At 34.0% G+C, this 20,236-nt stretch overlaps 2 protein-coding genes across 10 annotated transcripts; one reads left to right on the forward strand and one right to left on the reverse strand.

Annotated features, from left to right (window-relative positions):
* The first annotated feature begins 6,084 nt into the window (after nucleotides 1-6,084).
* On the forward strand, nucleotides 6,085-18,822 carry LOC110383775 (sodium/hydrogen exchanger 6). 9 transcript variants are annotated; one of them, XM_064043549.1, is made up of 16 exons: nucleotides 6,085-6,562; nucleotides 7,271-7,426; nucleotides 7,920-8,080; nucleotides 8,431-8,646; nucleotides 9,372-9,445; nucleotides 9,765-9,911; nucleotides 10,362-10,462; nucleotides 11,487-11,689; nucleotides 12,390-12,501; nucleotides 13,157-13,316; nucleotides 13,655-13,706; nucleotides 14,546-14,575; nucleotides 15,162-15,230; nucleotides 16,314-16,505; nucleotides 16,888-16,989; nucleotides 17,468-18,822. In XM_064043549.1, the coding sequence occupies exons 1-16, from the start codon at nucleotides 6,334-6,336 to the stop codon at nucleotides 17,531-17,533; spliced, it is 2,070 nt and encodes a 689-aa protein (XP_063899619.1). In that variant the 5' UTR covers nucleotides 6,085-6,333; the 3' UTR covers nucleotides 17,534-18,822. The 9 variants fall into 9 exon arrangements, with proteins under 9 accessions (XP_063899619.1, XP_063899618.1, XP_063899620.1 ...); XM_064043548.1 differs by lacking the exon at nucleotides 15,162-15,230 and adding an exon at nucleotides 15,571-15,645; XM_064043550.1 differs by lacking the exon at nucleotides 15,162-15,230 and adding an exon at nucleotides 15,571-15,645 and having other exon boundaries at nucleotides 6,086-6,562; nucleotides 17,323-18,822.
* Nucleotides 18,823-18,972: 150 nt separating this feature from the next.
* LOC110383778 (metallo-beta-lactamase domain-containing protein 1) lies at nucleotides 18,973-20,154 on the reverse strand. Its single transcript, XM_021344671.3, has 4 exons — nucleotides 19,788-20,154; nucleotides 19,542-19,706; nucleotides 19,346-19,459; nucleotides 18,973-19,252 (listed from the first exon to the last, which is right to left on the reverse strand). The coding sequence occupies exons 1-4, from the start codon at nucleotides 19,936-19,938 to the stop codon at nucleotides 19,044-19,046; spliced, it is 639 nt and encodes a 212-aa protein (XP_021200346.3). The 5' UTR covers nucleotides 19,939-20,154; the 3' UTR covers nucleotides 18,973-19,043.
* Nucleotides 20,155-20,236: the final 82 nt, after the last annotated feature.

Below are 20,236 nucleotides of genomic sequence, written 5' to 3' on the forward strand. Positions count from 1 at the left end.
CGATCACTTAAAAGGCAGCTGAGATAAAGGATTCGTAGTAATGTCGTCATGACGTTGGTGAAACTCGTAGACTATTGGAACCTGTATGGAAACCCCCGTCCAATAGGGATAGAGAGACTGTTGTTCAGGTTTACATGACGTAGGTAATTACAAGCCTGACGCGTCATGCCTATCCCACAAAAAGTTTTACTTTAACCTTTTTGTATGAGTCCTTGTAGTGTTTACGTAATCCGTTAAAGGACTCAAATTGCAAAAGTTTAACGGTATAGGTACTTTCATATACATATCATATACACCATTTAAAGTTCAATCTGGTAATTACCACCAATTTTATTAAACTGTTGTTTTTCTATTAGAATTTTCAATATAATGTGTGATTGATTATGCGAAAAATGGTCAAGGTAGCATCACCAGGGCAACATCATTAGCCCAATAATTATTTCCGTTGCAGTATGGCTACGTGCGTCAGAGCGTCGACGTTCTCTTTAGGTAAGTACTCTAAACTGACCTTCCCCAAGGATCATTACAGTGCATTCAGCGCCTTAGACTAAGAAGATGATAGCAATACGAAAAATGCATCTACCTAATTGTTAAAACACTTGAGATCATAAACCGTATTATACACCTAAATGTTCAAAACCTGTATTGTTAATGTTCGCATTACTAGGTAATATTCAAATCACTGATTACAAATTCCTCTGATGAGTCCATTTATAACATTATATAAGTAAGAAGGTGTCTTTATGTAAGTATGTTTTATTTTAATATATTCACTGGAGAGATTTCGAGGGCGCGGGTTCGATCCTAGGTCAGGCTAGTACCAATGCAACTTTTCTAAAGTTTGTATGTACTTTCTAAGTATATCTTAGACACCAATGACTGTGTTTCGGATGGCACGTTAAACTGTAGGTCCCGGCTGTCATTGAACATCCTTGGCAGTCGTTACGGGTAGTCAGAAGCCAGTAAGTCTGACACCAGTCTAACCAAGGGGTATCGGGTTGCCCAGGTAACTGGGTTGAGGAGGTCAGATAGGCAGTCGCTTCTTGTAAAGCACTGGTACTCAGCTGAATCCGGTTAGACTGGAAGCCGACCCCAACATAGTTTGGGAAAAAGGCTCGGAGGATGATATTCACTGGAGAGATTTCCGGCACAGTTAACTTTGATCTAATAATACTTGTTAGTATTGCAAAACACGAATCATTTTGTTAACTTTGGCTATACATAGTTGGGTACATATTATTTATGTTTCTACATATTTTCGTATAAAATAACGAGGCAAACTTGGTTCAGTGGATTGAAAATATAGTTAGGAGTTTTCACCACTTTACTCTCTAAAAGTAAATAGTTGTGCCTTCTGGTGCAAGATTTTGACGTCCATTTTCATTTCAGTTAACCAATAATTGCTATCTAAAATAAATACAAATACTATAAGAAAAATACGTTAAAAGCTCTGCAACTGTCATCCACTGAAAAATTGGAATAATACATGTTGCAAACAGAATGTATAGATCTGTGTACTTTTTCGGAGAAATTCCACATATTATATTATTTCCATTAAACATGCAACGAAGGGATTTACCTCCTGCATTAATAGTTTGTTACGCATGCTATTTACAAAGAGGTACCTAGGTACCTACTTAGTCATGCGATCAACATTACTGTTGATCGAAGTGCACAACGAAATCCCTTGAAACAAACGTTAATTTTCCTCCTTTAACCTATGATTAACTTTACCAATATGACTTTGCGCAATGTTTTCAATTTTATTGCAACAAATAACTTTCTTAGATCTTATTTTACCTCAATTATTTATGAAATCATCAACATAAATAAACGAGGTATACCTAAGAATTTTCAGTATTATTTTTCGGCGATTAATCGTTTAGGAGTTTTGTTTTAAGTGGTATTATAAAATATTTGATTGAACATGGTAATGACAGGAATATCATATTTATTGGGAACTAACATTATGTTTATAAGCACGTTTTAATTACCACTAAGGATGCAAAGTTACAGAGAACAAAAAAAATTGCTTTATTTATTTTCCCAATCAGGTGTAGTTAGTTTATTCGTGACGTTTAATCTCAGAAGACTGAATATAGATTACTTTTTTTAAATCCAATGTATGTCTATTCATTTGGACATTGTGAACTCTGCTGCAGTAATTTTATACAAGCCTTGTTTTAGCTTATAAATGGTATCTATCGACGATGTTGCAAACTAAATATACAAAACCAAATGCACGAAATTTAAAATAATTTATTATTTAATTTAGTTCTTCACGAGTTAGCGCTTGGTTAGTTACATTTATTATTAGCTTAATAACCAGTAGGTAGTAGCCGCATAATAAGTAAGTAACTGAACGATTTGCATACCTCGATAATAAAGCATTTGTAAATGATAATAATAGATGGCCGCTATTCAGAGTCTAAAAATGTTAAACTGTTTAAAAAAATATGATATTACGTAGTGTGTTCCTCAATAACGTTTTAATAGCTGAGCAGACATCGATTGGTTCAATCTTAAAACATAATTTTATCCGGGTGCGGTAAGTACCTAGTTCCCTCTGTACACGGGTGAAACCTCGAGCCGAAGCCAGTTAAGAGATTAAATAGGGCCATTTAACCTGTAAAATCAAAATCAAAATCAGAAGTCATTTATTCAAAGTAGGCTGAAAATCAGCACTTTTTGAACGTCAAATCTACAAAAGACAGCCCCCAAAACGCCCGCCCTTCACCACTTCCTATGTGTTTTTGCTGGGAAGAAGAAGTGGTGCAACAAACTCCCCAGCAACACAATTCTGAAGTAAGAAGTTGAAGTCGAGATACCGAATACGAATGATGCTGTCCTTACAACAAATAAGGCATATGCATTTAGGATTTTCCGGTTACTAAACCGGTTATCCTCTACAAATAAAAGCACCTTGAGAACTGTAAATTATTTTCCGAGAATCTGTATGATTTTTATTATTGCATTTTAAAAAAGGATTTGGTTTAGGTCTGTACCAAAACTGGTGAATATAACCTAGAGTCAATTATGTAGGTACAGGTACCCGCAATTTGCTTGCGATAGCAATATAGAAACTGTGGTAGAGAACTGATTGCCAAATCACAAATCACCTACCTACTGGATCACTTTAACTGCGTCATTGGTCGACCTTAACTATAAATAAGATAGAAGTTTTTGGTATCCTTTTTAATATTAATTTATATCCGATAGAATGCTATTAAACCGATGAGCAGGGTCTCCAAATCACCCTTGAACGTAATTACGAGGCCTTTTATATGCGTTAATTTCTTAAGCAAGGAAGGACGTATGGTAGACATTTATATAAGTATTTCAAAATATTTGTTAAGAAAACGCTAAATGATGACATTACGAAAAAACTATCGATTTCTTAACTAGTTAGTTAGCGCAGTGGGACCTGTTGGATTTTTATTTTAATTCGTTTTGTAATTATTTCAGTGACTGAAAGCACTGTGCGTTGCCTTTGAAGCATAGGTACATAAAAAACTCCAAGCTTTTTTGTTTCATAATTCTATTCAAGCACCAGTTTGAGCATCTTGACTTACATTTAATTAATCTAATTCTTAACCCACAATAAAACAAACACTCGTGATAGATGTGCCTGTGATTTAATCTGATAACACTTATGGTTTCATAACAAATTGAAGTCATAATAAACATAATATATGTAACTACCTACAAACAAACAAAGTAAAATACAGGTTTTTTCACCAGTAAGTAGCATGTGGTTAGAAAATGTGTAGAGTATTTACGTGTCTGTGTATATAATATATTATCTGTGTATATATTAACTAGGTAAAGGAGAAATCTTGTAACATTACACTTCAAACGATACCTAGTCTAGTTTTATCAAGACAATAAAGTCGTCTCTTCATTTAAAACAATGGGATGCAGCACTTCATTTATTAATATCAAACTAGTATTAGGTATACGATAGGTCTATAAAACCAGTAGTTATTAAAGTTTATTTATTGTTATTGATATATATAACACAGCAATTAATGAGATCGAGTCACGAAGCAGTGGCGGATCTACCGTAGTGGGCACTGTGGGCATGCAAACAATCCTAATTTACTTTTGACATCACTCTTATTTCTGCCTTATATGAATAAAAAAAAAGAAAATGTATCCATTGTGTACATATTTGTGTGTTATTTTTATTTTAATACTCGTGAACTCCCCTACTTATGTAGGTACGCACTTATAACGGATCTACTTTTAGTTCATTTCGGTATAATCTACAAATATTGGTACTCAGAAGTCAAATGGAATATTTTAAATCTAATTTCGCAACTTTCGTAATACATAATACAATCGGGTACCTAATTTATTCGTAGCAACACACTAACGCAAAGATTGTCGGAATACGAATAGCAATCGATTGGGCTTGTGGTGTTCTCGCTACTGTTGCTAAATAAATACTTGCACTACTCCACAATTAAATACAATGCAAAGTACCTGCCTACATATCTGTCTAACGGACATTCCAAACTGTAGTATTTATGGGATTCAATAAATTATACATTATAAAACTTGCATTCCGTAGTTGCGCTCCGTAAATCAATATTGCCCACATATTAAAAATATCACGGTGGATTTACAACCCCACAGAACATAAAAAATAATAATTTAATTGTGAGATTTAATAGTTTTATTTTCAGATGTCTTTTTGAATTGGATAAGTTTATTGGGCAGACGGGCAGCCAGACTTAAAAGATAAACAATCAATAAATATGATCTTAAGTACAATTTATTCAATCAATCTAGAAATGATTACATCGATAGATAGAGAATCGATACTAAGTACAACCCGTGCCGATAAAGAATGGGATTAGAAATGGCGGCTCATTGAGCTGGGAGCGTCAGCATAACAATGCAATAACAATAAAAACTAATAACTGAATAACGTTAAAAAATATCGTTACCGTTGAAAGTGTTTCGTTATTTCATGAATTAAAATAAAGCTTATGTTAGTTAAATTTGTGATCGTTTTGAGACTACATTACGTAGGTACACAAATTGTCAACAAAACCATTACCTGAATCGCGGAGAGGGTAAGGTTGGATATAAACTATTTTCGCTTCATAACTTTAAATATCCATACTAATATTATAAATGTGTAAGTAACTCTGTCTCTCTGTCTGTCTGTTATGCTTTCACGGCTAAACCTCTGAACCGATTTTGATGAAATTTGGTATGGAGATAGCTTGAATCCCAAGGCCTTCCTTGGGCTTAGGCTAATTTACTACTACATATATGCTACTTTTTATTCTTCTTCAACTTTCTACGCATGCGCAACATTCACGTGGGCAAAGGCTAGTTTTGAAATAAAAGGATGTAATAAATATTATAATTTAGTTTATTTCCAGTAAAATTTCACATCTTGCTGGTGCCGGCAATTACCGTATCAATATCACTAAAGGGGGGGAACGCATAATCAAAGTCGTTATTTTTTTGTCAGTCGGTACCAAAGAGAGTGAGTATAGACGGAAATAATGTGCGAGCGAGAAGTGAATAGATGCGCCGCCATTTCTAATCCCATTCTTTATTGGCACGGGTAGTAGGTATATACCTGCATATTTGGATAGCTGAACTGAGCTACAATTACAAAAATACTTACCTCAGTCTGAACTGCTGAAATGTAAGTGACTATGCTTCATAGAAAGCTATTTTTCCACTTTTCCAAGTGCACGATACGATAAAACCAATGATATTTTAAAGGATAAAACCATTTATGAAACCAACACGACAGAATTTTCATTCGCTTTTTAAACTTCGCGCGTAATTTTCTTATGTCGATTCTAAACAGCCAATCACTGTTTAATAAGCAAGGTTACAAAGTTTACAAAATTAAGATTATCTTTTGCGTTGAAATAAACACAATCAAAATAAAATATAATAAAAAAATAACAAGGTTTATATGGCATCTTTTTTTAAAAATAGTCATATTCAACACACGCTACTGAAAAATTATCTGAAGTTAAAAATCTATTTTTTATGCTTAACATCAATCCTATTAGGCATGAAACGAGTTTATTGACAATTTTCTGACAGGTTTGAAGGTTTGACTGACAGTTGCTATTTCTAAATCTCACTCACGGTTGTCTGTACGGTTTGTTCTTGTGTAAAAAATGTATTGACTATTTTTCTGGAACGAGATATAATTGGGCTTTATTACGTATTTATTTGTATGTGTATGGATTGTCCCGTCTATTGAAGGTTTAAACGTTATTTGAATAGATGTTTACTTTGAATTCAGTGCGGATATATGTGATGTGACGACTTTATTTTATTGCACTAAAAATCATGAATATCCTTCCGAGTTTCGCGTCATTTCTTTTATATTTAGTGGCACAATGTCAAGCTTCTGGAACAGACATTGCGTTGGACGCAAAAGCCACACTACTGCATCGTATAGACAGTTTAAATCTTCTAATATACACCTGTCTATTAACGTTAACTGTGCTGACTATTTGGGTATTTAAACACCGCCGTGTAAGCTGGCTTCACGAGACAGGACTTGCTGTTATTTATGGTGAGACTCATATTATATTGCCTAACAAAGCTTTATTAGTTTATAATAACAGTAACTGGTCATGTGATCACTCAATATGATGCTTAAGACCTTGAAGTAAATTATTATTTACCTGTTTGTACCTATCTGCCGCTAAATTACCGTTTTGTGTCTATGATATTGTATGTAACATCAAACTTAAGCAATACATACATTTTATTTGGATAACCTGTTGACCCTGATATCTTTTTAGGTATGTTCAGATTAAATATATTTTTTAAATTCACTTTAAATATAATGTACATGGTTTTAAATACTTAATGCTAACTAATTACTTCTTGTATTACCTTCTTAATTATCCCCATTTTCAAAAAAAATATATTCATCTTTACAATACATATAGGTAACACTTCAAACAACCAGTGTGATGTTTACTGGTTTGCAGTTTCTAGTGTTGTTTACATAACAGTTTAATTGTGCATGCGTCCATTGAAAAGTACAATGTACTTCTAGAAACTAATATTCCAGTTTTAGGTGTACTCACACATTTTTAAGAGAAACTATTGATGTAATCAATATAAAAATACCACATTTATTATCAACAGAAACCTACTAGTTTATAACTAAATGTTTTTTTCTTTCATCTCTCGAGCCTTTCCCTACCATGTTGGGGTTGGCTTCCAGTCTAACCGGATTCAGCTAAGTACCAGTGTCTTTTTTCTTTACCAGGTCTTATCGTGGGAGCAATAATTCGCTATGCAGCTAGTACAAACCAAGTTACCTACATCAATGTGCACCCTGCACCGGAAACAAAGTACAATCTATCGGTCCCACCAGACATGCTACGCCTGCACTTCCCTGATAAAATGCAGGTGTCTTCGGGAGGTAAGGAATATTAACATTGTCATATTATTTAATGAGGTAGTATATTTATAAGGGCAAAATTTATAAGCTTTTGTATTACTTACATACAGTGTTACCGATTTAATTTTAAAGAGATTTAGTCTAAAATGAGACACTACAAATTGATATGGAACGGTCCGAATGAAGTCACAGTCTGATAATTTTTATTGTCAACTGTCAAATATGTTTAAAAAAACTATTCAAATCATAATTTCCTTGACAATCGCCTTCTTCAAGAGTTTTTTTACTTAGACTTTTTATACCACTAATATACTTGCATGCAGAACAGTATGGCCTTGTTAGTTTTTTTGTCTCAATGGAATTCTTTATTTAATAACTTAAGTGTTTGTAATCTTATCATAGTTACGCCTAATTGATAGTTAAAATTTTATGATAACTTTATGTATTAGCAAATTATTGTGAAACCCCAAATTAATATTAGCAAATGGATTAACAGTAAATTATTTTTGTACAGATGCTCCAGTACCAAATAAGACTTATGCATATAGCTTTAGAGGAGAAATAGTAAATGTTGAACAGAATGAGATAGATCTGAAGGCAACATTTGATCCTGAGATATTTTTTAACATAATTTTACCACCTATCATATTCCATGCTGGATATTGCTTGAAAAGGGTAAGTGTATAACAGAAAGAATATCAATATGAAATCGATTTATTTTTAGCTTAATGGACTAGTTGTAGTTAAAACCAGTTTAAGTTGAATTATTTTCCTTCCTGAAATCATTTGCTATTTATTTATAGTAACTAAAACCTATTAAAGTGTAGTTACCTTGCGGTAATAATTTAAAATATTCGATTAAATACAGGTTGCACATTACAAAAGTGGGTTTTAAACCACACTTAGCATACACTAATTCAAGATGCTTTTGTCCAGCAGTGCGACAACAATCCATCTAGAATTTAACTAGATCGTATGGAGTATCAACAGTATGCACTGTGCTCATGTTACATTCATCTTCACAGAAATATTTCTTCCGCAATCTGGGCGCGATATTGACGTTCGCGATGGTGGGGACAGCACTATCAGCCCTGGTTATCGGCTCTCTGATGTACGGCTGCGTTCAGCTGATGCCAGCCTCCTTGGCTTCAAGCTTCACCTTTCTAGACACACTGTACTTCGGCGCCCTCATCTCACCCACCGACCCTCTGACAGTACTCGCCATCTTCTCACAATTGAAGGTAAAACACCACTATCATTTATTCAACTTATCATGTTTTCCTAAGTATTATGTGTGTCTGTATTCAAATGTGACAATGAGGATAATGAATATATTAATAAACCAACTTTCAATAGCTATGTACTTGTGTAGGTATGTAGTGGATAACATGTTGAAAGGCATCTAAGTACATCAACTTGGAATAAATTACGTTATCTACTTCGTTACTTCGCTATTCAACTATCTAGTGATACAAGTACTCGTATACTTACGACCGCAAACACGGAGGTTCCTTTTAGCGAATGCCTTAAATAGAAATAAGTGAAGTATTCGAAATATAGCGGTGGGCGCTTAAGATTTGTGCTTACTAAAATATATCGAATTCACATGTAATTTTAGAAGCTCTCATATGTTCGGTGCCTATGTTTTATGAAATAGTTAAGGCTATCAAGTTACTAGACCAACGCACAAACACCTAGGTACGACTATCGTACCTACGTATTTACCGAACATAGGAACATGAATTAAATTAAGAATCTGGTACCGAAAAGGTATTGTAATATTTAGTTTACAGACAAAAACATGCAATTACCATGTAGTGTAAAATTAAAGTAAAATACCACGGTGTTGTCTCTCCCATCAGACGCCATTATTTATCATATCAGCTGAGTCACATGCTTAGCGTTTTTTCAGGTATTCTCCCATTGTCACGCAATCGTCAGAATTAACGTGTCAATATTGTTACAGGTGGATGTCAATCTTTATGCGATGATATTCGGTGAAAGCGTTCTCAATGACGCAGTGGCTCTTGTACTCAGCGGGTAATCACTTATACAATAAAGACTTTTTTATATAATTGCACACAATATGCTATTTTTGAAAACACAAAATATTAACACGAGTAGGTAGAAATATTCTGTCTTCAAAATTATATCTGTATTTCATAATATTTTATACTATTACTTAAATTAATTGTGACGATTAACCGTTATCCAGTAATCGAGATTAAAGTCGGAAAAAACTATTTTATTTATTCTGCTATCTACATTAGACCGTAATAGCTCTATATATTTAATGGCATGCCTTCGACAATCAATAGATACGCTTATCAACGTTATATTTTTTCCTGTATTTTTACAGAGCCATACAAAACTATGAGTTGAGGTATTCCAATGATGGCGGGTTTGAAATCACGGCGTTCTTGGGAGCTATCGGAGATTTTATTGGGATCTTCAGCTTGTCGCTACTGGTTGGAGCTCTTATGGGATGTTTGACAGCATTGATATCCTTTTCAATATAATTTTCGCACATTAATATGCTTAAATATATTTAAGGTAATGTCTAATGATGTCTGTTAATCACTTTAATTGGAGTAGTGAACGCAAAGCATATTCAATTTCACAGTTGGGTGAATTGTTATCGTGTCTATAAGTTTTTATTATTCATTGGCAGTTTCTAGTTACAGGCGTTACAATGCGATTGGCGAAATATTTGTGTAATTTTCTCATTAGCTTAACCCTTCTCGAAAAACACCCGAATGGCGCGAATTTAAGCCATATAATTAAACTCGGCAAAAAACGCCCCGTCATTAGTATCGTAATCCAAACACTTCTAAAATTTTTGTTTATCTGTCTGACTCACCGTCCACGTGGCGTCTAAATATTAATTACTCTTCATACACAATGACTTTAGTACTACAAAGATAAGCAATGATTCCTTAACCAATGTTTACATGACCAAGTTCACTCACGTGCGCGAGTGGCCGCTACTCGAGTCGGCGTTATTCGTACTCATGTCATATGCTGCCTTCTTGATTGCTGAAGTCTGCGAGTTGACAGGTAATGTGGACTTTATTGCTTAGATCATACGGTTGGTATTCGTTTGGCATTGTAATACGAAATTTTTAAGGTAGTGTATGTGGAATACACGATAATGATTAAATACAGTATTTCTGGTATTTAAACGATATACGGCTAACTTTTGTTACGTGAAAACGTAACTTGGTATTGTTTTAGATAATAGTAAACACTTCGATTCAATGCAATCTTAGCTTAAAAAGATCTATTGATATTCAAAGAGAGATTCTACAATGAATAGAAAACTTCCGCATTGGCTTTTTAGACAGTCTCTTTGATGTAATATTATTGTTTCTACCACTAGAAATTATCGTTTGAGTTGTAATGAAAATTTTACGAGTTTTAAAATAGGTACACCGCGTAAAGAATAGTTTTTGTCATAGCGGCTTAATCGCTTCGTTAGACAGTCGAGTCAAATGCTGAGTTGGTACACAATTTCCGGCCGTTTGGCCTAGTTTGTTTTATGTTAATGATGTCGCCACTTGAACATTTCTTCGTGGTTAGCGGAAATAAACAAAGGTACCGTTAGTGCTATTGTGAAATTGACTTAGGACTGTGACATTGAAATAAAATGTTTAGAGTCCCCTAACTTGTAGACAACAAAGATTGTAATAACATTATTATACTCACATATAAAAAAAAACACGTATATGACAAATAGGTTGCTGGATAATTATATAGTAATGATATAAAGGGTAAATAAATAACAAAACAATCCAATGGTTGTTTGTTTACATTGATTAGGCTCCGAAACTGACGAACCGATTTGAAAAGTTATTTCATTGTCGTGGAGTTACACTGTCCCTTTGTACGCAATATTTTTGTGCTAATACTTAGTGCCTATATTTTTTAAACAAACGAATACTGTGCATATCTTTCGCACATTTCTGTAGTACTCTTTTTATGTTAAAACAAATGATGAAAATACATCTTACTAGTATTATTAAAGTATATTTTATTATATTACCTTGATATATTATAATTATAATATTACTTCTTTACACAGGTGTCGTAGCAGTGCTATTCTGCGGCATATGCCAGGCTCACTACACATACAACAACTTATCATCGGACTCGCGCAATCGCACCAAGCAACTGTTCGAGCTACTGAACTTTTTGGCGGAGAACTTCATCTTCACGTACATCGGCGTCTCTATGTTCACGTTTCCTAAGCATCATTTTGATCCGTGGTTTATTATTGCTGGTTTTGTATCCTTTTGAAATTATTTTAGACTAGCTTTCGCCCGCGGTTTCACCCGCGTCCCGTAGCCGGATGGTGACAAAAATCCTAAAACCTTCTCCCGGGTCTAAGTTACCTCAAATTTTCAGCCAAATCGGTCAAGCCGTTTTCATGTTATGTCGTACAACGGAAAACGGGTTTCATTTTTATATACTTATTATTGAATTTTACTTATGTCAAAATCTTGTTCTTATCGAATAAGCTGCAGGTCTAAGCACCTAACAATGCCTGATCAGAGTTTACTCAAATCTCTTGAAGTGCTAAGTTAATCTAATTTACTCCGTCATGTGTATTTTGCGTTAGGGTTTCGCCATATCAAAGGTGCTATTTATGCATTCTGAAATCAATGCAGAATCATAAGTGTTTCGCATACTTTTGTTTTGCCTTATTGATTACAAAGTAATGCTTTTAATATATCTATTATCATCAATAAAGCATACTATATTTACAAGATTACGAATCGATTTAAAGATTATGAAGTTTATCACGATGCTTGGTACAAATCATGTAGCCAAAATTCAATGATAATTAAGGACAAGGCTTGAGTGTAAGTAACACAGAAAATACACCAGTCGTACCTATAAGTGGTTCAACGCCTTTTTGCAGGAAGAATTATTTTTAGGCTGTGATCAATTTTCCATAGACATAATGTTCCTTAGCCATAGACAGATCACATCGGTCCTCGGACGCGCTGTCAACATATACCCACTATCGTTCCTGCTCAACCTCGGACGAAAACCGCCCATTCCTATGAATTTCCAGCACATGTTATTCTTCTCAGGTATTTTTGATTTGTTTAAATTAAGGAGCGTCTACACGGCAAAAATTTACCTGCCCATTACAAAAATATTTTACAGACACTGACTTCAGGCCAATCTATCTTATTTTATAGAAAGAATATTTTAAGGAAAAAATACTTGATAACACGTAATACTTACAAAAAATAGGTAGGTACGATATTTCTGTATCTTGGGGTATTCCGTAATCTCTAACCGCAGGAATTGTTTGTACCTATCTCGGTAAACAAGGTAAAAGTTTATTGCTACAGCCACTCCATATTGTGGTCTCGTCTAAAGCTAATTTAGAATCAATTCACGTTTTATTAAAGCGGGGGCCTAACCGCCTTTGACGCAAACTTGTGCTTGCTTACTTCAATAGTTTGAGCTACAAAACAGTAGAACATAAGTAATTAAAAAAATAGGTACATTGATATACCTAATTTGAAAATAAATATGATCGTCCAAGTATGGGAGATGTCCGAACATTTAACTTCTTGGTTATTTATTAGACTTTCCCATTCGAAGCTGATACGGACTTTTAGCGTTATTAATTATTTTTATAATTTTAATAACCGGTTAGAATTTCTAAGTAGTAGTAAGTTATTAAAATTATCTAACTTAGAAATACATATAATCATTCCAATATAATATTTCCAGGTCTTCGAGGAGCGATGTCGTTCGCGCTCGCCATTCGCAACACGGTGTCAGAGGCGCGGCAAGCCATGTTGACGACCACGTCTCTGATTGTGATAGCCACTGTTGTACTGCAAGGAGGCGCCGCTACGCATGCGCTCGCTTATCTTCGTATACCTACTGGGTATGTAGTATATTTTTTATATGTTCCCATATTTATAAAAAATCATATATTATCGACCAGACATGTCGAAAAATCTGCAAAACAATACAGGCTACAATTATTTACAGAGCATACCGAATTTCGACCTTATTTTATTTGATCCCTACGAAAATTTGCTTAAATAGGGTCTTGTTTGATAGGACCAAAAGTACTATCAGCACACGCAACTAATGACCTATTTTTTCTATTAAGTAGCAAATTATTTGAAAACAACAAAGACTCGCCCTTTTAGGAGCAGCATACCTCTGACAACAGGTTAATGTGTTTAACAATCTACTTAAATAAAATTTAATTTTCAGTGAAACGGGCAACGATGAAAATGACGCGCTACCATACCGGGATGTCAGAAGCGTAAGTTTTTTTACTCCCCTGTAAATATTGTGAATTAACTTTGGGTTGCAAGAAGTTTTAATTGATACACTTTGTAAAGTAGTGCTGGAATCACACTGGTTTTCTACTAGAAATAGACGAAATCACTTTCACTTTCGATTGGCGAAACAGTTATTTAGTAAGCATTTCGTTCATTTACATTCATTTGTATTTGTTAACTCCTTACGTCCACTAGATATTTTTTAAATTTCATTTTAAAATGTTTTGGGACGGTATCCAAAATTTTTCAGTAAAGTTTTTAAATCGTAGAGTGTAACATTTCTTCGTTGCTATTTATTTTCAATCAACCGCTGCTTTCTGTGTGCCTTATTTTTTTTCGTTTTCTAACTTCTTTAACTTCCCTACTTGCCTTTTAAAAGTATCCTGGTTAAGGCAATTCCTTTTATAATTATCTAAGAAAGCATATGTTTTTAAATAAAATACCTATGGATGTAACTTAATTGTCGATAGAAAAACGACAAAATTGACCGGATCGTTGATCGTCCATTATTTATGCTTTTTAAACAGTTTATAAGGCATGAACGTAATGTTTATACAAAATATTACCGACTTTAATTCGTCAATTGTCTTTGACAAATAATTGGCACTATTCACAAGTATATGTAGCTGACTGTACAAAGGCAAACTGGTCAAGCAATACTAGTACTTAATATTTTGTATAAAGAGTCCATATTGAGGTCATCAGAGCACTGTAGGACAGTCGCAGACGCGCACGTATCATGGCTCGTATTCGTACATAAGGCACGTTAGAAGCGTGTGTACGGGCAAGCATGTGATTAATAACTACATTATTGTGGCAGCTGTACCAGGCCACGGACTCTGCTGGACCGGTACGTATTCATAGCGCTATGTTTGCACCTTACTGGAGCTTTGGATGTTCATACCGAGCGCTTATCACGCATTGCGTTTCTCAATCTTTGTTGTACCGTATTTTTTGGGGGTATAGGGTGATAGTTGTACGTTACTAACATGTTCCATGTTTAAGAACTTGGTAGTTTTTAGACGATTGTGTTCAGGTTGAGAAACGACGTTTAGAAATCTTCTTCAAACTCCAAAGTGTACCAAATTCTGTATTTACAATTTTATTTGAATAATCGTAGGAGTGTTTGGGGAAGGTTTACAGATTCATTCATGTCATTAGATTAATTTACCTATTTTTGTGTAGGTACCTATTTATATGTCACGAGATGAAGGTTACTTTTGAAATTACAAGACTTATTCTTATTTATATTACACAATACTTATTCAATACAATTCGCTAATCTTTTTCGCTCACTCTGTGTGTTTTATCTTTCTTTACGCTCGAGTAATTTCATAGAGTACCCTTCCTACATCAATCGTCAAATTAGCAAAGGTGTCATTGAATTGACCTTAGCGTTTAATTAACACGTAACTAAAAACTGTTTTGTTGTTCAGCCCGCTGACATAGGTTTCGGCCTACGTAACATGGACTCAACGCAACCAGCCAGTTGCGACAGGGCTACAGTAAGACTAATAAATACATGCACGCATTACAATTCTGCACGAGTCTTACTAAAAATAATTATTAACTAACTTACTAAACTTCAACACCATAGGGATTGACAGCACATATCGATACTTTAACAAATTTTACTTTACAAACAGGGTTTGAAAGACAATTCTGCACTATGGCTGAAAATATTTAAGACAGTAATTTTCCACTAACTTTTTCACAGTCTATTTTATTCTTGGAATTTTCACACCACTGTATGAAGAGAAGCAGATGAAACTATAAATGTAGTGTTGTATCTTGCATGGTATTACTTTTACTTTATTGCTTTGTTTGGTTTCTTTTAATATCTAGAGAGGCCGCATGGTAGTTAAGTGGGCTAATGGAGCGAAGGAAGTGATTATGCCTTGGGAACTAAACGGTATCGAAGTATGTTGTATTTTTATTATATTGTTATTTAAGTATATAGTATTTACCACTCACATGCATGAAATACATGAGCATTATGCAAATAACACAAATCTCCGTGCATGTATTTGGTGAATGTTAATTTAGAGAAATAATAACATGACGGGTAGTGTTGCTTGGATAAATTATCATTTTGGCCATTTTTCTTGAGCTTTGAATTTTACGTTTTATTCAATTGAGTTGTTACATCCTGTTAACACACCTTTTCACTTACTTATCCAAGTATCACTGCATTTGAAATGACTGTACAGTTCTACACTGCCCTTAATTACACAAGCAGAGGGTATCAAAATCAGTTGTCACTTACAAACTTACTTCACTAACTTCAACTTTAACATGGTGTGTAACATTAACAACTTTTTGATGCCACCTGTGAGTAACTTAGTCCTTTGTATATTAAGGACCGTTTGACCTAACGTTGTTTTGTTGTAAATATGATTTTATTTCTTTCTGTAAATTGGACTTTAAAATGTTTTTTGACTGTCACATTCATGACAGTTAGCTGATATAATCTGAATAAATTAAATTTTCAAATTGATTCTAACTTCCCAACATTCCTTTGTACATAATATTGAAATGTCACCATCCAAGACAAACACCATGTTTACATACATACGTTGGTACACCAGGACACGCCCCGTGACCGCGGTGACGGCGGCACTGGACAGAAGGCTCGCCTCGCACGTCTATGGGGTGCAGTAGACTCCAAACTACTGAAACCACTGCTGACTCACGCGCGCCCGCCTCTGACGGAAACCTTGCCGGCGTTCATGAGGCCTCTAGCGAGGGTACTCACTACTACGCACCAGTATACACAGGGGGTAAGTTATATTAAAATTAAGAACACTAGGATGTCTAGGTATCGCCAATATGTATGGGCGTTTCAAGTACACAGGCACCTTTTTAGGTATCATTGAGTGGTGGAGATGCGTGCGGAATTTGAGCAACTTGTCGGTAGTGCTCGGAAGTTAGCTGCGTGCCCCCATTATGCTTGGCGAGAAATATACGTGAAAAATTATTCTAGAGGCTTTTGCAGCTCGAGTTCTTGTTACAAATATGTAGAGACTGCTTTATTTCAAACATTTTGTTTGCAGAGAAATCGACAATGTCCTTAGTATGCTTCCATATATTATCGCCGTTCTCGTTCCCGCTGCCTGCTCTCTAGCCGAAGGAATATTTTACCAACAAAAGTAAAGTAAACAGTATGTTTTGTGTCCACAGGACAGCTCGCTGCGTAGGACCGACTCCGATTCAGACCTTTGCATCGATGAGCAGCAACCAGTTCCTACGAGTATTGACCCTCAGGTAAACCGCATATAAAACCTTCGTTCTTCGACTCGCAATAATGTCAGCTGCCAGTTTGTTAGGCTTTACATTATAGCTTCCAATGTTTTATTGGCATGTTAAGTTGTTATGTATAAAATCGAGATGAGGTGTTGCACTCGATAAAAATAAGGATGTCTTCGTTAAAGCAAATGAGTTATTTTATTAATATACCATCGAAATAAAACTTGTTCCGTTATTGATGTATTTTTTGTCATTTTTGTTGATTTATCATAATATTTCTATTTATTCTATAATATATTATTATGTATACATATTTGTTTATTAATATTTCATATTTCCTTTTGGTTGCAGCTATCGATTAACGTTCGGAATGGATATGGGCATGTTTGAGCTTTGTAGCATTAGTGATCCACGGCTGTGATATGAAATTTGCTCTAATAGCATATAATAGAAAAATATGATTAATAGGAAATTCCTTTTTAATTATTGCACGCAGCAATTATGGCCTGGACTGGTGGACACGAGGATTTCTGTAGAAGGTATCACTGGTAGCAATATCTAAGTATTTGTATTGAGTACTTTGATATAACAAAATTGAAAATGGGTGCCACAAATGTTGTATAAATATTAATCATTAAAATTCTTCGCAAAACACAAGATTTTAACTGTTTATTCAATTTTCTATTCTTAGCTGAGTATTCAATACGTAAACCATTCGATATAAATGCCTTTTGTATACATAAGTAAACAGTTAAAATGTTTGTAAATGAATGTTGTTATGGCCAGTGTGTAATCGTAATGTTTACACGAATTCACTATTGGAGTTTACAATAACTTTGTATTTAAATGTGATCGTTATGAAGATGTGAATGTAAGATCTGATTATAAGGTCACGAATCCATGGCTGCAATGCAAGTAATTATAAAGTCGTAGGCTCGGGAGTCATATACAAAGCACTCCCGGTTTAGATAATGCAATTTATTTCCTATAATCGTAGCATCTTTATTTCATTCTTACTAGAAAGGATATTTTCCATTCGATTTTATTGTTTAGTTTGAGTCGTCTGTAAGCTGAATAAAATCGCGTGATCTTGAAAGCACTCTGTCCCTTAAATGTATCAATAGCTTTATTTAACTGACTTCAAAAAGAGGAGGTTAGTGTATTTTTCTTCACCAATGTTTCATTGTCTATTCGTGAAAGCTCAACACTCGCTTCACGTGATGTAAAATGTCGTCTCACCGTATGAAACACTTTTATATTAAATAATCTAGTCTACTATTATGTACCTACTTACTTCGTAATAAAATTAATGTCTCGCTTATTTCATAGAATTCGACGAATATTTTTGTTGACCATCAAATGGGAACTTATATTTCATGTTACTGGGGAAGGGTAATTATCTCATATTTGAATTTATTTTTAGTTTTTGTTTTATGTCTTTGTCCGTTTTGTATTATTAATGAAATTATTTGACATTAAGAGGTTTCTAAAACCATAAGGTTATTTCCTTACTGTTTAGATTTTCATAGAATAGTGAGAGGTACAAGTTACAGTAAAACTTCTTTTGGATCATTTTTAATCACATTAATGTAGATAATATTATGTTGCTGTCCATGTTCCTAAATGCTTTGTTTTATCGCATATCATAATATTACAAAGTATTTAACTAATTAATATGTAACATTGATTTGATCTCAGATAGTCAGGTGTCAAAAAATTTCGTATTTTTCAAAATTTTATACTAAATGTTACAAGTGTCCTCATCAATAGTTTTGTGTAATGTAAATCTGCTTCGTTTTAAAAACTTAGCAAATTGAATTTCTTTATGTGTATTAAAATCTGACCTTTAAATTGATTTTTATTTAATCTACCCAAACCCAAAAAGTATAATAGTATTTATTTCCATTTATGTATAAATCAACATTCTATTTGTTTTCATACTATTTAAATACTTGGACCCTATTCAAATACTGATAAGTGTTACAAAGCAAAATCCTTAAATAATTGCAAAGTAATTTTTATTATCTCAACAAAAATATAAAAATTGAAGCCTTAGCCTAAAAGTTTTGATCTTATGAAGGTGTTTCCGGACCCACTTGTTTCTGAAGTGTTTGTTTAATTTGTTCAGTGACTTGAAACTTGGGCCCATGTCCAGGAATAATCCAGTCTGCTAAATCAGCAACTTTTGACCTGTTCTTCATTTGTTGCACTGGGTCCTCACTTCCTGCTTCCAGCCATATGTTTGGATTTTCAATATCTTCAAACCTTTCAAATAGATCTCCTGAGAAAAATGAGTATTTATTAAACATAAAAAATAGGGGAAAATATGGTTGATTCTTACTACTATGGTTTAAATATGGTTATTAATTTTTACCAGCAATAGCTATGGTTCCTGATGGTTTAGATGTTACAATCACAGTAACATCAGATAATGTATGGCCAGGAGTTGGGATTACTTTGACATTTTCATCTATTTTGAAATCTTCACCTGAAATGTGGAAAATATACATTTTGTTACAGACATTACACAATATTTGTGTATAAGTATAAATATAAGGTTCTCAAATTACCTTTATCAAAAGGATGCATGTGGTATTCATCTTGAAAAGATACACTGAACCCAACTATGTGTTTTGCCATCAAAAACAGGTTGTTGTTACCTATGTGGTCTGAATGACCATGAGTTGAAACAACATAGTTTATATTTTCTGGTTTCACGTTATTTCTATCTAATGCTGCGAAAGAAAGAAACATAAATTTTAGATAATTTTACTTTTTTATATGTTTACATTCAGGTGAATAGAAGGTTTATTTACCAGAAATTATTTTCTGTGAATCCCAAGCCGTCATTGTGTCTACTACTATGTTATTGACTCCTTTTACCAGAGTACAACTGCAATTTGCAGACATCCTATCTTTTCCAGTCATTACCGAGTAACCATCATATAAAGTTATAACTTCAGTCATTTTGATCTACTTGTTTTCAATAACTGCGCACGAGATTTCTATGATTCAAGGAATATGGATAGCCTAGCTAATTTCCCACTGTCAAAAAATAAGTATGAATAGAATTCACTAAGCGCGCACTTTCATCATAACTCTTCTTTTTTACATTTATTTACACACTTTCTTCAAAACAGAAAAACATTCGGTTGACACTTTGACAGAGCGGAAACCAAACCTAAGAAACGTCATTTACGTCAATCAAAATTGAAATATGTGATATCGTGCTGAAACTCAAAAGTATATTTCAATGTTATTCTTT

The sequence above is a fragment of the Helicoverpa armigera genome, chromosome 3 (genome assembly GCF_030705265.1).
Source record: "Helicoverpa armigera isolate CAAS_96S chromosome 3, ASM3070526v1, whole genome shotgun sequence".
Lineage (NCBI taxonomy): Eukaryota > Metazoa > Arthropoda > Insecta > Lepidoptera > Noctuidae > Helicoverpa > Helicoverpa armigera.